The sequence below is a fragment of the Microtus pennsylvanicus genome, unplaced genomic scaffold, assembly GCF_037038515.1.
Source record: "Microtus pennsylvanicus isolate mMicPen1 unplaced genomic scaffold, mMicPen1.hap1 Scaffold_68, whole genome shotgun sequence".
NCBI classification, from domain to species: domain Eukaryota; kingdom Metazoa; phylum Chordata; class Mammalia; order Rodentia; family Cricetidae; genus Microtus; species Microtus pennsylvanicus.
In genome coordinates, this window is record NW_027461002.1 from 118169 (window position 1) to 135132 (window position 16964).

The window sequence follows — 16964 nt, forward strand, 5'->3', positions numbered from 1 at the left end:
GCGATGAACCTGTGTGAACCCCCGCTTTCCTTGTGGATGCTGCTGCCTGTTTATGTTCACAGAGCCCCTGCTTCTCAGAGATTAATTGTTGCCAAACACAACTTATTTTCTAATCCTATCAGGCCCCATTTAATCCTTCTGCTTTATTTTATCTTTTTTTTTTTTTATAAAGTCACTGAGGCTTTTTAAAAATTTTGTTTTATGGCTTTGCCGATGATTGTCCGGCTTTACAAATTGGATTCTTAAAGCTGATTCTCTGAAGAAAAGGATGCAGTGTGACAAGACAAGAAACAGCTCATCCTCAGACCAGGAGGATAAATACTAATAAAAAAAAAAGTACCAGCAACCCCATTCTCCAGCCTTCCTGTGACTCACAGGGTGTCTCAGTTGTCACCGATAATCTAATCTCTCTATGATAGGTGAGGAACAGGACAATGGCGACCCAGCCAGGCTGCGGGTGTGATAGGCCTCTGATTAATAGGACTGTCCAATAAGCCCCCACCCCCAGGAAAATGATTAACGACGTTTGATGTGAACTCTGGCCTCCCCCAGTGGGAAGAGGGAGGACCGAGATCTGCTCACACAGAAAGGCGCGTCCTGAAGGGTTGATTGATTTCTAAGGCTTTGTTCCCGCGAGGCTGTGTCCAGGGAGGGGCCTGGTACCCTTGTTGTGCATGGACTTTGGCGAGAGCTCAGCCTAGCTGGACCCTGTTAACATTTCTCCTAGAGACCAGCCTTTTCATTGCCCTGGAGCCCTGGAATGCTTAAGTGAGGCAGCCTTAGCCACTGCTGGTGAGTTGATGTCCCCAGCTAGTGTGACCATTGTAACGTCTCTCTACCATGGTACAGGGAGCCCAACAACAAGGCATGCTGCAAGAGACAGGTTTGGCTTGTGAGCTGTCCTAGGCTAGCCATTCCATCTTGTGTATTTACAGGGTATAGGCTGGGTGGGAGTGCCTGGTCTTTGGCAAAAGAGTGTGGGGCTCCAGCTTATATGCCCTTAGCAGAGGAAGTAGGGGGAAGAGAGGGCTCAAGGACGGGCCTCTAGCTGGCTCCCTTATGACATTCAGAGGGTAGGCAGAGGCAGCCTGCCTGACCTCAGGGAGAGACTGTAAACACTGTTGGGTCAGAAACTCGGCTGTTGTTGTAAATAATACATCAGACAAGAAGCGACTTAAGGGGTGAGGGTTGATTTCAGCTCATAGCTCACAGGGACGTCATGGTAAGGAAGGCTTGGAGGCAGGAGAATGAGGGGGGCATCTGAAACCAAGAAACAGAAAGAGGAACGCTGAAGTTCAGGTCTCTGTTTATTCAGTCTGGGACCCCATGGGGAGACAAGTTAACTTTTCTGGATCTACCCTCACAAACCTGCTCAGAAGTGTGTTTCCATGGTGATTCTACATCCAAACAAGTTGACAGTGCCAATTAATTATCACAGCCACCTCAAACTTGGCAGTGGTTGGGCCATCTTAGCTTAGCTTTCTGGAAATTTTTCCAAATTATCTGCCTTTAGGAAGGCCAGAAGATAACTTTGAATGTTTCTTTCTGGTTATTGGCTTTTTTCCCCCTTTTCTTTTAAAAAAGATGTATTTAAGTTTTAAAAAACATTTTAATTCTGTGTCTGTGTGTGTGGCTATGTGCACCTGAGTGCAGGAACTCTTGGAGGCCAGAAGAGGGCACCAGACTCTGTGGAGCTGACATTACAGGCAGCTACAGACACCTGACGTGGGTTTTAGAAACCAAACTCAGGTCCTCTGCAGAGAAGCATGTGCCAAGCCATCTTATTGCTCCCAGTTTTGTTCATTTTCACTTCGGTGTATGTGTCTTCTGGTGTTCACAGAGGCCAGAGAAGAGTGCTAGATGCCCTGGTGCTGGAGTTACAGGCAGAGTGAGCCACCAGGCATGGGTGAGAGAAACGAGCACTCTTAACCACTGAGCCATCTCTCCAGCTCCCTTACATTTATTTATTTATTTAGTGTGTGTGTGCACACGCGTGCATGCCTGCCTGTGTGAGCATGCATGGGTTCATGCGTATGTTGTCTCAGAGCTTGTTTGAAGGCCAGAGAATCTTGTTGGGGCCTCCATGCTATATACTGCAGACCATGGTCTCACAAGCCTCTGGGCAATTCACCTGTCTCCACCTCCCATCCTGTGTAGGAGTGCTGGGATTACAGATATATGCCATCTCTAACTTTTAACAGTCTGTGTGTGTGTGTGTGTGTGTGTGTGTGTGTGTGAGAGAGAGAGAGAGAGAGAGAGAGAGAGAGAGAGAGAGAGAGAGAGAGTTTCTCAGCAGCTTTGGAGCCTATCCTGGAACTCAGGCTGGCCTCACACTCACAGAGATTCGCCTGCCTCTGCCTCCCAAGTGCTGAGATTAAAGGCATGCACTGCCACCACCTGACTTAAAAGATTTTTTTAAAAAAATTGTTAATTTTGGTGTTGAGGAGATGTCTCAGTGGTTCAGTGCACTTGTTTCTTGGCGGAAAAGTTGAATCTGACTCACACCACCCATATGGTGGTTCATAATCATTCATAACTCTACTCTTCCAGGGGATTTGATGTCATCTCCCGACCTCCCGACCTCTGCAGGTACCAAGCATTCACATGGTGCATGAACATATAAACAGACAACATACTCACATACAAAACAAAATGAATAAATCTTTTAAAATAAAGCAAAAACTGAGAAGATATTTTTTTAAAAATAATTGGTTTATTAAAGTCAGTGTTATGCCTACATGTATGGGCACCACATGGGTGCAGTACCCACCGAGGCCAGTAGAGGGCATTAGGTCTCCTGGAACTGAAATTATGGATGGTAGTGAGCCTCTAAGTGAGACCCAGCCACAGGTCCTCTGCTAACGCAGTAAGTGTTCTTAGCCCCTGAGCCATTTCTTCAGCCCCCATATCTGTCCTCAGCTTTTCCCATCTTTCAGCCCCCATCCCACCCTTAGCAGCAACCCTGTACAGTTTTCCTACAGAGAAAAACCATCTTGACCGTGACAGTCGCCTAATAATGAAAGCCAACAACAGCGACACACAAGACCAACCGAGTGTCCAGACCAGTGGCTGTCTGAGAGCCGGAGGTGTGTCTGTCTGTGGGTCCGAGTACAGCCTGAGAAGCAGTCAATGTTCCAAGGACTGGAGAGGCGGCTGGGGTTTGCCTTCTGAGAGATGAGATCAAACCCGGGCCTACAACAGCAGGAATTAGAGACGCTCAAACCCCTGACGAGAGAGGAGAGACAGGAATCTGGCTTAGGCCTCACCTCTGACAATATTCTGCTAAACCACCGGCTGCCTTCCACAGGCCAAACGTCAGCCAACAGAGCGGCATTCTGAGCCGTCCCCCGGGACTGCTAGTCAACAGTCACAGTTACTACCGCTGGCTTGGATTCCACGGCAGAAGGGGCGCCATGGTTTAAATATTTTATGGCTTTTTAGTCCTATTGGCTAGGTGTGAATGAAAGATGAGCAAACTGAAGCTGCTGCCTCAGGGTCCGTGAACCTCATTTGTCTGGGCCGGAGAGCCTTGCTGGACACTCCTGGCCCGGTGGCTGTGAAGACACCTGTGAGAGGGTGATGTATGGAATGGCCTGTGCTTGGCACCCTGAAAACACACCAGCTGCTGGAAGGGCTACAGCTGTGTTTGTTTGAGGCAGAGTCTCCCGTATCCCGGGCCCGCCTTGAACTCTTTGTGTTGCCAAGGGTGAACTCGAACTCCTAACCATCCTGTTTCTTCTTCCCCAGGCCTAGGATTTGCAGGCCTGTGCTACCAAGCCTGGCAGGTTGTCATTTATTTTGATTAAATTATCATTCATTCTGTGATGCTCACTGTCTAATCATTTAAGTGTTCCTTCTGCGAAGAAATAATTTCAGGGCACATGTAGAATGCTGAACATTCTGCAAGAGAGTATGCGAAAGGTGACGTGCAGAAGGGGATGCTTATCATCTGTATATATGTACATATGTCTGTCTGTCTGTCTGTGTCTGCGTGTGAAGGCCAGAGGGCAGCCTTGGGTGTCGTCATTTAGGAGTTGACTACTTCCCATTTTTTCTTCTTTCTTTCTTTTCTTCTTTCTTTCTTTTCTTCTTTCTTTCTTTTCTTCTTTCTTTCTTTTCTTCTTTCTTTCTTCTTTCTTTCTTCTTTCTTTCTTTCTTTCTTTCTTTCTTTCTTTCTTTCTTTCTTTCTCATGCATTCTGGGGATCCCACTCGGGTCCTCATGCACTGAAGACCATTTCACCACCTGAGCTATTGCCTTAGTCCTTGATTACTTCATGTACGGCTGTGATAAAATACTGGACAAAGGCAACATCAAGAAAGAAGGGGCTGTTTTGGCTCACTATTTGAGGGTGGCCGTGATAGTGGGGAAACATGAGGCAGCAGGTCACAGTGTGTTCACGGTAGAGATGATGATAATGCTTACCTTGCTTCTCCTTCTGTGTTTGGTTCAGGACCCTCGCTTACCCACATCCAGAGCGACCCTTCCCTCTTCAGTGAACTCTGGAAACATCCTTGCAGTGCCCAGAACTGTGTCTCCTAGGTGACTCTAAATGCTGTCAAGCTGACAATGAAGCTTAAACACCACATGACTGAAATTGTAATTCTGTGACTCAAGGAGCAAAGGGATGTTACTGCCTAAAGGTATGAAGCATGCTCCAGCTGGGGGAGCAGCTTCTCCTGATTTCTCCAGAACTGTCCCTGTTTCAAAAGGCAGAGTCTCACATCCTGGAATCTCTAGTTTTGAGAAAAGAATGTGATCAACCATTTTGACTCTGCATTACCAAAAACCTCTTGATTTATGTTCTTGGGGGTGACCCCTAGGCCTTAACGATATTTAACAATCCCCACAATGATGCCAATGTGTCCCAAAGTGTAAGGATCTCTGGGATTACATTTCCATGAAGCCAAAGGTTGACATGTATAGACCCCACTAATATCAGGGCAGGAGGGAAACATGGAGGAAGAGATGTAGGTACAACTTAACACTAGAAATGCTCCCAGAGACTAATTGAACCCCTGGGCCTCGTGGAGCTGGGATTCTTTGGATCTCATCTCCAGCTTATTTCTTGCCCCCTTTGCCAGAGAAGACAGGCTAACTCAAAGTCCCCTCCTCTGGACGGTTTGACACCCTCCAGCCATTTCTTTCAAAGCCTCTCATCACAGTCTGGGATGTTGAGCTACAAACTCCACTGTCATGGCAGATTGAAAATCCCCACAGAATAGAAGCCCCATTCAGGCTCAGCTATATTTGGATTCAATAGGCATGAATGAGTGAATGAATGAATGAGGAAGCTGTACTATTGTTGTTGTTGTTTCTGAGACACTGTTTTCATGTAGTTCGTTTGGATTGGCCTTCAATCCAGTACGTAACAGATTGAACTTGAACTTAAGTCTTCAGCTTCTGCCTTTCTGTACTCCTAACAATGCAAAGATGAACTCTGACCACTAGGAAACCCAGGACTACGCATAAAAGAGCCAAGGGTTGAAGGGCCTAGGAACCTCTCGCTGCAGGACTGTGGGGGAAGCTGGGCAGGAGTGGGAGTGAGGCCAAGCTCCTCCCCGAGACGCTAGGACACTGTATCCATCTCCCTGGCCCAGGCCCCGGCGGTGGGAACCGCGCGCGCGCGCAGGGTACCCAGTAACTTTCCTACGTTCGGGCTCATTACTCATCATTAGGAGTCCCGGTGTCTGGAGTTTTCCAGGTTATCAAAGCTGTTCCGTCTGGAGCGGCCAGCAGGCCCAGATTCCTGTCACCAGTCATCTCCTGCCTTGCCAGGCAAACAGTTGAGTAACCCAGGAAAGAGGGGATTTGGTTTTTAAAGTCATATAATTCAGTCTGACAGCAAGTGCAAGCGGTAGCTCTGGCCCCCAGAATGCTGCTCCTGGCTTTCTTGGCAGTGGAGTTGGTGGGCGCCCCTCCCCTTTGCTCCCCTGGGGAGAGCAGGGAGTGGTCCCAGAGCCACAGCCGGCTGGGTGGGGTACCTCTCACCTCCTCCTCCAACTCTGGGGAAATAGCTTCCAGGCGCACCCCTGCGGGTTGCTTCTCCAGACCCTGAACGCCTGGGTTTTTTTTTTTCTATTTTTGTCACAGGTCTGGTGTGGGGTTCAGAATCCAGCTTGCTTTCCCAGACCGAGATTCCTCAGTGCTCCAAAGTCCACAAGGTTGTATAGAAAATGCAGCGCAGGCTAAACTCGGGTCCGAGCGTGGCCTGGACTCTCCTGGATGTTTTTTTGACATTTTAGTATGAACCGTGAATGCCCTCAATGATGGAAAAGCAGATTTAAACGGTGTTTTAAACAATGTGCAAACGTGGCATTTCCTGATTAAGAAGTTTGTGTGAAAATTCTGACCTAAAAAAAACCTATTTTTTCTGACTTTGCACAGAAAAGTTTGCTCATCCTTGCCCTAAGTGATGCAAACTCTACCACTCTTGGTCGGCAGAGAGCAAAGACTGAAGCAGGATCACACTTGGGAAGACGCAGAGTCCCGAGAAACTGAAATGACTTGAAGAATGGTATGCCCCACAGAGGAAAGGATGGGAAGACCACAAGTTCAAGGCCTTCCCGAGCTACGGAGTGAGTTCAAGATCAGCCGAGTTACTTAGTGAGATCCTGCCTCAAAATAAAAAGTTAGAGAAGGGAAGGAGAGGAGTGTGGCCAGGGAGATGGCCCAGTTGGCAAAGTGCTTGCTTGCCTTGCAAGCCTGAGAACCTAGTTCGATCCCAAGCATCTATGTAAAAACAACTGAGGAGCCAGAGACAGGAAGATTCCTGGAGTTCACTGGGCAGCCAACATAGGTGAGGCCCAGGCCAGTGAAAGACCCTGCAGCCCCAAACAAGGTGGGAAGCTCCTGAGGAGTGTCTTTGGCTTCCACAGGCACTCATGCACGTGTTTCTCCATGTGCCCATTTATCCATAAACAAGCATGCACACACACACACACACACACACACACACACACACACACACACACACACAAGAGACAGAGACAGAGAGGTGGAGGAGGAGAAATGAGAAAGGGTGGGGGATACAGATTAGTGGTATGAGACCCCGAGTTTAATTCCCATTGCTAGGGCTGGAGAGATGGCTCAGTGGTTCAGAGCACTGGCTGCTCTTCCAGAGGACCTGGGCTTAGTTCCCAGCTCCCACATGACAGCTCACAACTGTCTGTAACTTCAGTTCCAGGGGATCCAACACCCTCTTCGGGCTTCATGGGCCCCATGCGCCAACAAGGTAGGGCACAGACATATACACAGGCAAAACAATCATACACGTAAATAATAAAACATAAATAAAATCCCCAGTGCTCCATTAAAAAACCTTTATCAGTTATTAGTCTCACATCTGTCTTGAGGAAATGAGTATTGAAAATGGGGATAGACCATTATAGCTCCGATACTAGCAGCTGACGTCACACATTGCCAGCATGCTCATGAGACAGAAATCTGGTCTGTGGATGTACCACAGCTCTCTTCTGAACAGACCTTCTTGCCCAGGCTTCTGTGCACCCCGAGGACGCTGCATCTCAGACATCATTGCCCCCAGCCCTCAGGAGCGCCCTCCTGGCAGCCCTACTCCCTGATTGGAGGAGGGCCAGCTCCAAGCTGGTCTGGCCTGCACTACTTCTGTCCAAGGCAGGCTCCTGTGCGTTCAGAGCCAGCTCTCCCCAGCATGTTTTACATATTTTAATTAAAGTGCCGCCCTGGGCTGGCAGGGCCTCTGATAGATGGCTGCAATCCGAGGTGCAGGGCTGCAGTGGTGTGAAACACGGCATCCGAGGAGGCCCTGGCGAATGCGTTGGCTCACACCTCTGGAGGCAGGTCTGCCGCCTTCTGTGAGGGAGGCCGGCTTCAGGCAGGTGCCAGTCACATCCAGACGCAGCTCCGGCAGGGCTCCGAGACAGGAAGAAGAGGCCGTGGAAATGTACCCTGGGTGGGTTCTAAGGACCAGCTGGCTGGGGGGCTCCAGACGAGTCTGATTCTTGCAGAAACACAGCCCCGTGGACACTCCTTAGCAGTGTCAAATTATGACAAATGGCATGGCTAAAAGTTGCTGGGTGGCAGCTGCCGCATCTCAGAGGGAAGCAGGTATTTTTAGCACCGTGCCTTGGGGGTTATGGCGCTGGGTTAATTAATCATGGTGAACAGTACCCAGTTTTATTCTTCACCCTCATCCCCACCCCCTACTCCAGTCCTTGTTCTAGTGGCCCAGCCTGGGATAGCAGCTGCAGAGTTGGAAACTGCCCAGAGCTGCGGCAGCCCCCACAGGGCCCTCACACGCCCAGCAGGAGGGAGACCCTCTTTCCCGTCTTCCCAGCTGGGCCTGCCCCCTCCCCCACTGCTACCTCCTGCCACTGCTGCTGCCTGCTGCCAGCCACACAGCAAGGTCTAGGTTTCTTTTGGTTCTTCCAGCCCTTTTCCTACCCTGCACCCTTCCCCTAGAACGTTCTCTCCAGTTCTCAGCCTTCATGTCTCATCATCCCCAAAGTCTCACCTCACACACGTCTCATTCTGCTGAGGCCAAGGGCTTTCCTACGATTTCACCCTCTCCTTCAGGGACCTGGTGCCAGGTCATGGCCTTATCTGTTGACAGCTTCCTTCACTGTTTGTCGTCTTGCAATGAAGTGCTGGCTGTCTCAGAGCAGGACCTTCTGTGTCCTGCTCTTTCTCTTGAACTCCTATTGCAGAGCTCAGAGAACACAGAGTAAGCATGCGGAGGATTGTGCCAAGCATATGTATGCATGGGTGGAAAACTGAGTAGATGGATGGGTGGAAGGGTGGATGGCTAAGGGATGCCTAGGGGGGTAGGTGGATGAGCGGGTGGAAGCCTGGCTGAAAGAGGTGTTTGCATTGACCTCTCTTAGGCCAGTGTAACCGTCGTGAGAGGCACAGGACAGGGAATTCTGGGAAAAGAATGGTTAGAAGCCACAGTTGTCCCCTCTTCTAGAGATAGCTACTCACCTGCTCTTTGGGAATATGGCATCTTGCTCTGAAATTCATTTCCCCAGCATTGTTTTCCTTGGGGATGAGGAGAGATAGACACCACCTGAAAGTTGACGTAGGAAGTTCATCTGATGGGGGCTGGAGAGACGGCTCAGTGGTTAAGAGCACTGGCTGCTCTTCCAGAAGACCTAGGTTCAATTCCCAGCACCCACATGATAGCTCACAACTATCTGTAACTTCAGTTCCAAGGGATCTGACACCAAAGCAAATATTATAAAACTAAATAAATTATTCAAAAAGTTCATTTGAAGATTAAGCAAGGTCTTTTCCTAACAATAAACCCATTCTTCATGGAAGATACAGCTGGTTGCCTGTTCTTGTTACAAATCCCCAGCTGGGAGAAACTCCCAGTGATCCCACTGAAATCAGGAACAAGACAAGGTTGTCCACTCTCTCCATATCTATTCAATATAGTTCTTGAGGTTCTAGCTAGAGCAATAAGACACCAAAAGGAGATCAAGGAGATACAAATCGGAAAAGAAAAAGTCAAACTCTCACTATTTGCTGATGATATGATAGTTTACATGAGCGACCCCAAAAATTTTACCACGGAACTTCTACAACTCATAAACACCTTCAGTAATGTAGCAGGATACAAGACTAACTAAAAAATCAGTAGCCCTCCTTTACACAGATGATAAATGGGCTGAGAAAGAAATCAGGGAAATATCACCCTTCACAATAGCCACAAATAGCATAAAATATCTCGGAGTAACTCTAGCCAAACAAGTGGAAGACTTGTATGACAAGAACTTTAAATCTTTGAAGAAAGAAATTGAAGAAGACACCAGAAAGTGGAAAGATCTCCCATGCTCTTGGGGAGGTAGAATTAACATAGTAAAAATGGCAATCTTATCAAAAGCAATCTACAGATTCAATGCAATGCCCATAAAAAATCCCAGCAAAATTCTTCACAGAGCTCATAAGAACAATACTCAACTTCATATGGAAAAGCAAAAAACCCAGGATAGCCAAAACAATCCTGTACAATAAAAGAATTTCTGGAGACATCACAATCCCTGACTTCAAACTTTACTACAGAGCTACAGTACTGAAAACAGCCTGGTATTGGCATAAAAACAGAGGACCAGTTGGAACTGAATCGAAGATCCGGATATTAATCCACACACTTTTAAACACTTGATTTTACAAAGAAGCAAAAAATATCAAATGGAAAAAGAAAGCATATTTAATGAATTGTGCTGGCATAACTGGATATCAACATGTAGAAGAATGAAAATAGATCCATAGCTATCACCATGCACAAAACTCAAGTTCGAATAGATCAAAGACCTCAACACAAAGCCAGCCACACTGAGCCTTATAGAAGAGAAAGTAGGAAGTACACTTGAATGCATTGACACAGGAGACTGCTTCCTAAATATAACCCCAGCAGCACAGACACTGAGGGAAACAATTAATAAATGGGACCTCCTGAAACTGAGAAGCTTCTGTAAAGCAAAGGACATGGTCAACAAGGTGAAATGACGGCCTACAGAATGGGAAAAGATCTTCAATAACCCCACATCAGACAGAGGTCTGATCTCCAAAATATACAAAGAACTCAAGAAATTGGCCATCAAAAGAAAAAATAACCCAATAAAAAATGGAGCACAGACCTAAACAGAGAACTCTCAACAACCAATCTAAAATGGTTGAAAGACACTTAAGGAAATGCACAATATCCTTAGTCATCAGAGAAATGCAAATCAAAACAACTCTGAGATTCCATCTTACACCTGTAAGAATGGCCAAGATCAAAAACACCGATAACAACTTATGCTGGAGAGGTTGTGGGGTAAAGGGAACACTTCTGCATTGCTGGTGGGAATGCAAGCTGGTACAGCCCCTTTGGATGTCAGTGTGACAATTTCTCAGAAAATTAGGAAACCACCTTTCTCAAGACCCTCAAGCAATACCAGTTTTGGGTATATACCTAAAAGATGTTCAATTGTGCCACAAAGAAATGTGCTCAGCTATGTTCATAGCAACATTGTTTGTCATAGCCAGAACCTGGGAACAACCTAAATAGATAAGGAAAATGTGGTACATTTACACAATAGAGTACTACACAGCAGAAAAAAATAACAACATCTTGAAATTTGCAGACAAATGGATGGTTCTAGAAAACATCATTTTGAGTGAGGAAACCCAGACTCAGAAAGACAAATATATGTACTCACTCATAAGTGGTTTTTAAACATAAAGCAAAGAAAACCAGCTTACAAGTCACAATACCAGAGAACCTAGACAACAATGAGGACCCTAAGAGAGACATACATGGGTCTAATCTACATGGGAAACAGAAAAAGACAAGATCTCCTGAGTCAATTGGGACCATGGGGACTTTGGGAGAGGGTTGAAGGGGAGGCGAGAGGCAGGGAGGGGAGCAGAGAAAAATGTAGAGCTCAATAAAAATCAATTAAAAAAAGCATTAAAGAAAACAAATCCCCAGTTGGTTCTGTTATTGGGAGCCTGTGTATCAGGGGAACTGGCTGGAGTCCAGCCCAGGCAGAGAAGTATGACTGTGTGAGCCAGCCCTGGGTTAGAAACCCACTACGGCTGGGTTCGAGCCAACTGTGGATTAGTCATGGCTGGGCACGCCATTCTAACAGAACACGAGGCACTTCTAGTCTCTCAGGGTTTGTGACTTGACAAAGTGGCGACAGGGGAGATGGGAGTGGGTGTCCCTGTAATTCCCCAAAGGATGGGGATCTATCCCACTGCCAGAAGTGAAAACACCCAGGAGGGGGGAGAGAAGCCATGTGCTTTCCATTCCTGAGGTGTCCAGATCAAGAAGAAACAGGTTTTAGACTCCGGGCCACACACTCAGTAGCCTTTAAGGCACGCCATCTACTAGTCTCAACCCATTTTGACTGAACTGGACACTCACAGGGTGAGGCCTGGGTCTCCGTGAAGTCCCCACATCCCTCATGTCTCTGTGTCATCTTGAGCCACAGGGAAGCCATGACAAACTGAAAGAGACTGGGACAAGGAACCCTCCAGACGATGGGATTCAAGGTCACGGATGCTTTGCTAGGTCGAAATTCCTTTCTCTTGATACCTTGAAGGGACTAGATAGATCAGCATTCCTAATGCCTCAGACGTATGGGCGGAAAGGTGGTAGGCAAGGCCAGGCCTGACTGTGGAACTTCCTGGCACATTCAGTGTGAGTCACTGTCCGGGATGCTCAGGAGATCCCAGGCCTGGTGACAGCCCTGGCTCTCAGTTTCCTGTTGCCCCTAGGATAAGGGGAACCCCTCTGGCTCTGAGAAGCAAACCAGAGCCTCATTCAACAGCACCAGAGGAACTGAGAAAATCCTCCCAGTGTTGACCTTCCCGCCAGTCCCTGTGTGAAACAAAGGCAAAGAAGGAGAGAGGAGATGGAGAGGGAGGAAGAGAGAGACACACACCGAGGCCGAGACTAGAAGAGATACACTTTTGTTCTCCCTTTCACTAATCCAGGAGATGTTATTTATTGATGGAGAACCCATTATGTGTGCAATATGCACTCCCAATAATACAGCACAGACCCCATGCAGTTTCCATCAACCCCCTGGTCCCCACCCACTCTTAGGTGGAATTCTGAGGCTGTGGTTTCTATGAAGGCCAGTAGGTGTCAATGTGTCAGCAGGAAAGCTCGGGGCGGCCAGCATTTGAGAGCCACCTATGGAATGAAATTCCATTTCTTCTCATTATCTGAGTGCCACTGTGTGCACATCAGCAGGCAGGACTCTTGAATGGACAGGTCTAGGCATACATGATCTCTGTTTGCTGGAGTTTACTGTGCCTAAAAGTCCTGGAAGAATCAGCTGTCGTAAGTGACTGAAGAAGGGGGAGGCTATAGAAGGGGGGCCTTTGAACACTGGAGTCTGAAGAGAAGTCTCCTCTCAACTCTCATATCCCAGCTGGGAACAGGCTCCGAGGGGGAGATGATTGGCCTGGGACCACGGAAGCTGTTCCCTACTCCAGCTCTCCCGAATCCCAGAGAAGTAGGTGCTCCTTCCATTCCACATTCCTTCTCAGTAATTGGAGTTTCTTGCAATTCAAAAATCCCACCTTCATTTAGCTACAACTGTCCCTGCGATGTGGCCCCTCCGATGACTACACGAGGCTACTAGATAGCCTATCTGCATCTCAGAGAAGGCGGCAACCCGCCTTGTGGCACTGGAGTTGGCTTATCCAGGCTCAGGAGGGCTTATTTGGTGCTTCACCTCCTGGAGACAGCAAGTTGGTAGCTTGAAAATTATCCATGCTGGGAGTATTTACACTTTGGAAATTGGCAGCATCTGCCCATCAGAGGTTTGTTTTTCTCTCCCAGAGAGCTGTACAGCACAGCTCTCAGAAACTCCGGGACGGAAGCAGGGGCTCAAGGGGGAAAGGTGTTCTCCTAATGAGACGTTGCTTCCAAGCGGTGGAGTCGGGACTCCAGTGCAAGAGGGTGAGCAACAGGGAGCTCAGGGATGAGAGGCCTAACAGCCACTGTGGTCGCTTGGATGTGAAGGAGTCTAGCTTGATTCCAGAAGGCTTACTCTGAGTTGTTCTGCAGAAACAAAACAAAACATCAGATGCAGAGAAATCCACAAAGCGACAACAACAGAATTTATTTCCTTAAAACTCCATAAGTCCAGAAGCTGAAGTCCAGGACCAAGGGGCTGGTGTCTGGTGAGGACTTTCATGTTGTCCACCACATGTGGAAGGTTCCCATGGCAGAAAGGCAAAGATGGTAGAAGAGATAAAAAGGGGAACCAGCAGAGACTTTTATAAGGAACCCATTCTAGAAATGGTGACATCCATCTACTACACGCTGTCTCCTAAAGCCCCTCACTTCTCAATACTAATCGGATGACAGAATTTCCAAATGAATTGGGAAGGGGACAGACATTCAGACCATGTCACTAGGTGCTGCTGTGGCTGCTGCCCCAGGTAGGGTCATTCACAGGACAGCAGAACAGGAGGCAGTTTGGGTAGTTTATCTAGGGCTAGATGGATTGGCTTCAAGGCTGGTTGTCAGGCAGATGTTTATGTTTGGAGCCCTGGAAGAAGGTCTGGGTGAGAGATTGCAATCTGCAAAGGCAGATGTTTGCTCTTGACTGAGTCAAATGTGGTTAGAGACTATAGTATCCAGGCAAAACCATAGGATTTACCCATCCACACTTTTTCCCTCTCTTATTTGTCACCATCCAGGTGTGCTGAGGAAACTGTCCTTATTCCCACTCCTTCTAGAACCTAGCCAGCACTCAGGAAATTTTTACTGAATAAATATGAACGGCTCATTTTTATCCGACAGGTATTTCTGTGGTCCACACTTCATAAGCAAGCTCATATATCACAATAAAAAGATTACCTAAGTATTCTAGCATCATTGAAGGAAGATGGATTTGGATTTGGAATTGGAATACTCTAGCATCTCAGAGCTATTGGTGGGTCAGCCATCATCTGTTATGATGACCTCGTCTTACTGGCGAGACTGAATGCAGCCCAGACATCAGGCGGTAAAACCAGCCTTGCTCAGTCTCAGCAGTCTGTGAACCTAACCTGGCCTGCCTTGTCTTGGCCAGTTTTTTCCACTCTCTGGGAGAAAACTTGCCCAGTGGGGATAGAAGAACGCGTGGGCTCTTATTCTGAAAGGGAGACAAAACAACACTAAGCCTGGCCTCAGGAGACTTGGGAAGCACAGGCAAAACTGTAGGCTACCAACCGAGGAAGCTGCAATATGCAAAGTAGTGAACAGGGGCTTTCCGTCTGATTGGCTGAAGGGCCTTGATGTCACAATGAGATGTGTCTAACTACTCCAAATGATAGCGCCTCTAGCCCCCAGATAACTGACTCGGCTTCTTGGTTTCTCTCCGTCGGAGGAGATGATGGAAGCCCTCCATCAGATGGGGTCCTTTCTTATGAAGGTGAATACCTTACAGGGCAAGAAGATGGTGGAGAGTGGGCTCCAGTCCGGGGACATCTCCCTGTCTCAGTCATGGCCCTCCTGCCTCCCTCTGCCCGCCGACTTGGAGATCTTGCGGCAGAAAGTGGTCGCGGTGCAAAGGGAGCTGGAGGACTTCAAGAAGGAGGCTCTGCAGGCCATCGGGTACCTGGAGGACGCCTTCTGCGAGATGAACAGCGTCCTGGCACAGCAGGAAGAGCAGGCTGCGCGAGTGAAGCAGCGACTCAGGGAGGAGGAGGACCGTGGCATCGTTCGCAACAAGGTGCTCACCTTCCTTCTGCCCCGGGAGAAGCAGCTTCGCGAGCACTGCGAGCGGCTGGAGAAGATGCTGGTCAGGAGCCATGATCCACTGCGAGTCACCGGGAAGAGCCAGGCCGACTGAAGGCCTGCGCGTGTTGGCCGGCAACTGGATGATTGTTTCTTTTTTTTTCTTTTTTTAATGGAAGGACCAAACTTAAGTCCCCATTTATTCCCCTTTCTCCATTTTTATTGCTTTCCTGCTACCAAAATAACATCACGCAGAAGCAAAAAAAAAGAGACCTCAATATGGTTTTTTAGTGACGTTCCGTTTATCCCTCCTCCTCTGGGAAGGAGGCCCAAACACTAAGTCAGACCTGTAACCTTCACCTCTAACTGTTTCTTGTTTGTAATGGTACAGTTGCTTGTAGCATTCCCCCCCCCCCCCCCGTATATTCTTAAAACTGGTTGTGTTGAACAGATTTACCTTTCTTTTAATGACTCCAGGCTTCTGTGATTTATCCCTTAACAATTGGTTTACTGAGACCGGTCAATGTGTGGTCTACACGGAGACAGGCCAGCGGCTCAGTGAGGGGGACTGCCCACATGCTGAAATGGTCCCCAGATGGCTGCACGCTGTAATTTCTGACTGCTCGCCTGGCTGGATGGCTGTCCACCTCTTTTCCCTACTGCTTCTATCCAGGAGCAGGGTTGCTAGGGGTGTGGTCATCTATGAAACACTGTACCCCTGTCCCTGAGGGCAGGAAAGAACTGACTGCAGGTGGCAGACCCCTACCCCTTGCCTTTTCTCTGTGTTCACGGGGGACTAGTGCTCCAAGTCCAGGCCATTTTGTTCATTTAACATCTTGCAGCCTCACAAACCCCTGAACCGATCAGGCTGTTTTGGGGCTAGTCCCTTCTGGGGTACTGGGACAACCACATGTGTGACAGGAGCCATTAGCAGTCACTGGTCCCTCCCAAATGCTGTCACACATCAGCCGGAGGGCCCTGGAGGTCTCTCTAGTCCAGGCTAATATGGTTTGATGGAACAAAATCCCCTGAAATGTCTCCATGAACCCTAAAAATACTTTGTCCAACAAACAGAAGGAAGCAGTTTGGAGAAAACAACACCCAAATTCCCAAAGTGATTATTTATAAATGTTTATTTTTATTTAAAGGAGGTTGATTATAAATGTTTAATGGTCACAGTCAAAGTCTTTCTAAAGATAAAAAGGGAATACATTGGTATGAACTTTGATTTATTGATACAAATTTTAAGATCAATTTTGTTATGTGTGTATTTCTACTCTTGTTTAAGCTATTATGTTTATATAACTCATTTAAAAATGTAATTTATAGGGGCTGGAGAGATGGCTCAGCGGTTAAGAGCATTGCCTTCTCTTCCAAAGGTCCTAAGTTCAATTCCCGGCAACCACATGGTGGCTCACAACCATCTGTAATGAGGTCTGGTGCCCTCTTCTGGCCTGCAGGCATATATGTAGAAAGAAAATTGTATACATAATAAATAAATAAATAAATAATTTTAAAAAATGTAATTTATAATTAAAATTATGGATTAATAGTCAAACTCGTAGTTATGTTAGTTAGGTTTTCTAGATGTATAGAGATATATTTCAGATGAATAGGTATTCTTCAAACCTTTCAAAGACCTACAGAATATGGCATTTAAAATCACCTTTAGAGCTGATAACTTGCTTGAGATTGTGGTTTAAGATCTGTCAGCCACAGCTGAAACCTCATCCCTAAACCTGATGTCATCTCCA

General features: G+C 47.4%; 1 protein-coding gene across 1 annotated transcript; it reads left to right on the forward strand.

Annotated features, from left to right (window-relative positions):
* Positions 1 to 14866: 14866 nt before the first annotated feature.
* LOC142842412 (coiled-coil domain-containing protein 182-like) lies at positions 14867 to 15325 on the forward strand. The gene has a single exon (XM_075959146.1). The coding sequence runs from the start codon at positions 14867 to 14869 to the stop codon at positions 15323 to 15325; it is 459 nt and encodes a 152-aa protein (XP_075815261.1).
* The last annotated feature ends 1639 nt before the right edge of the window (positions 15326 to 16964 follow it).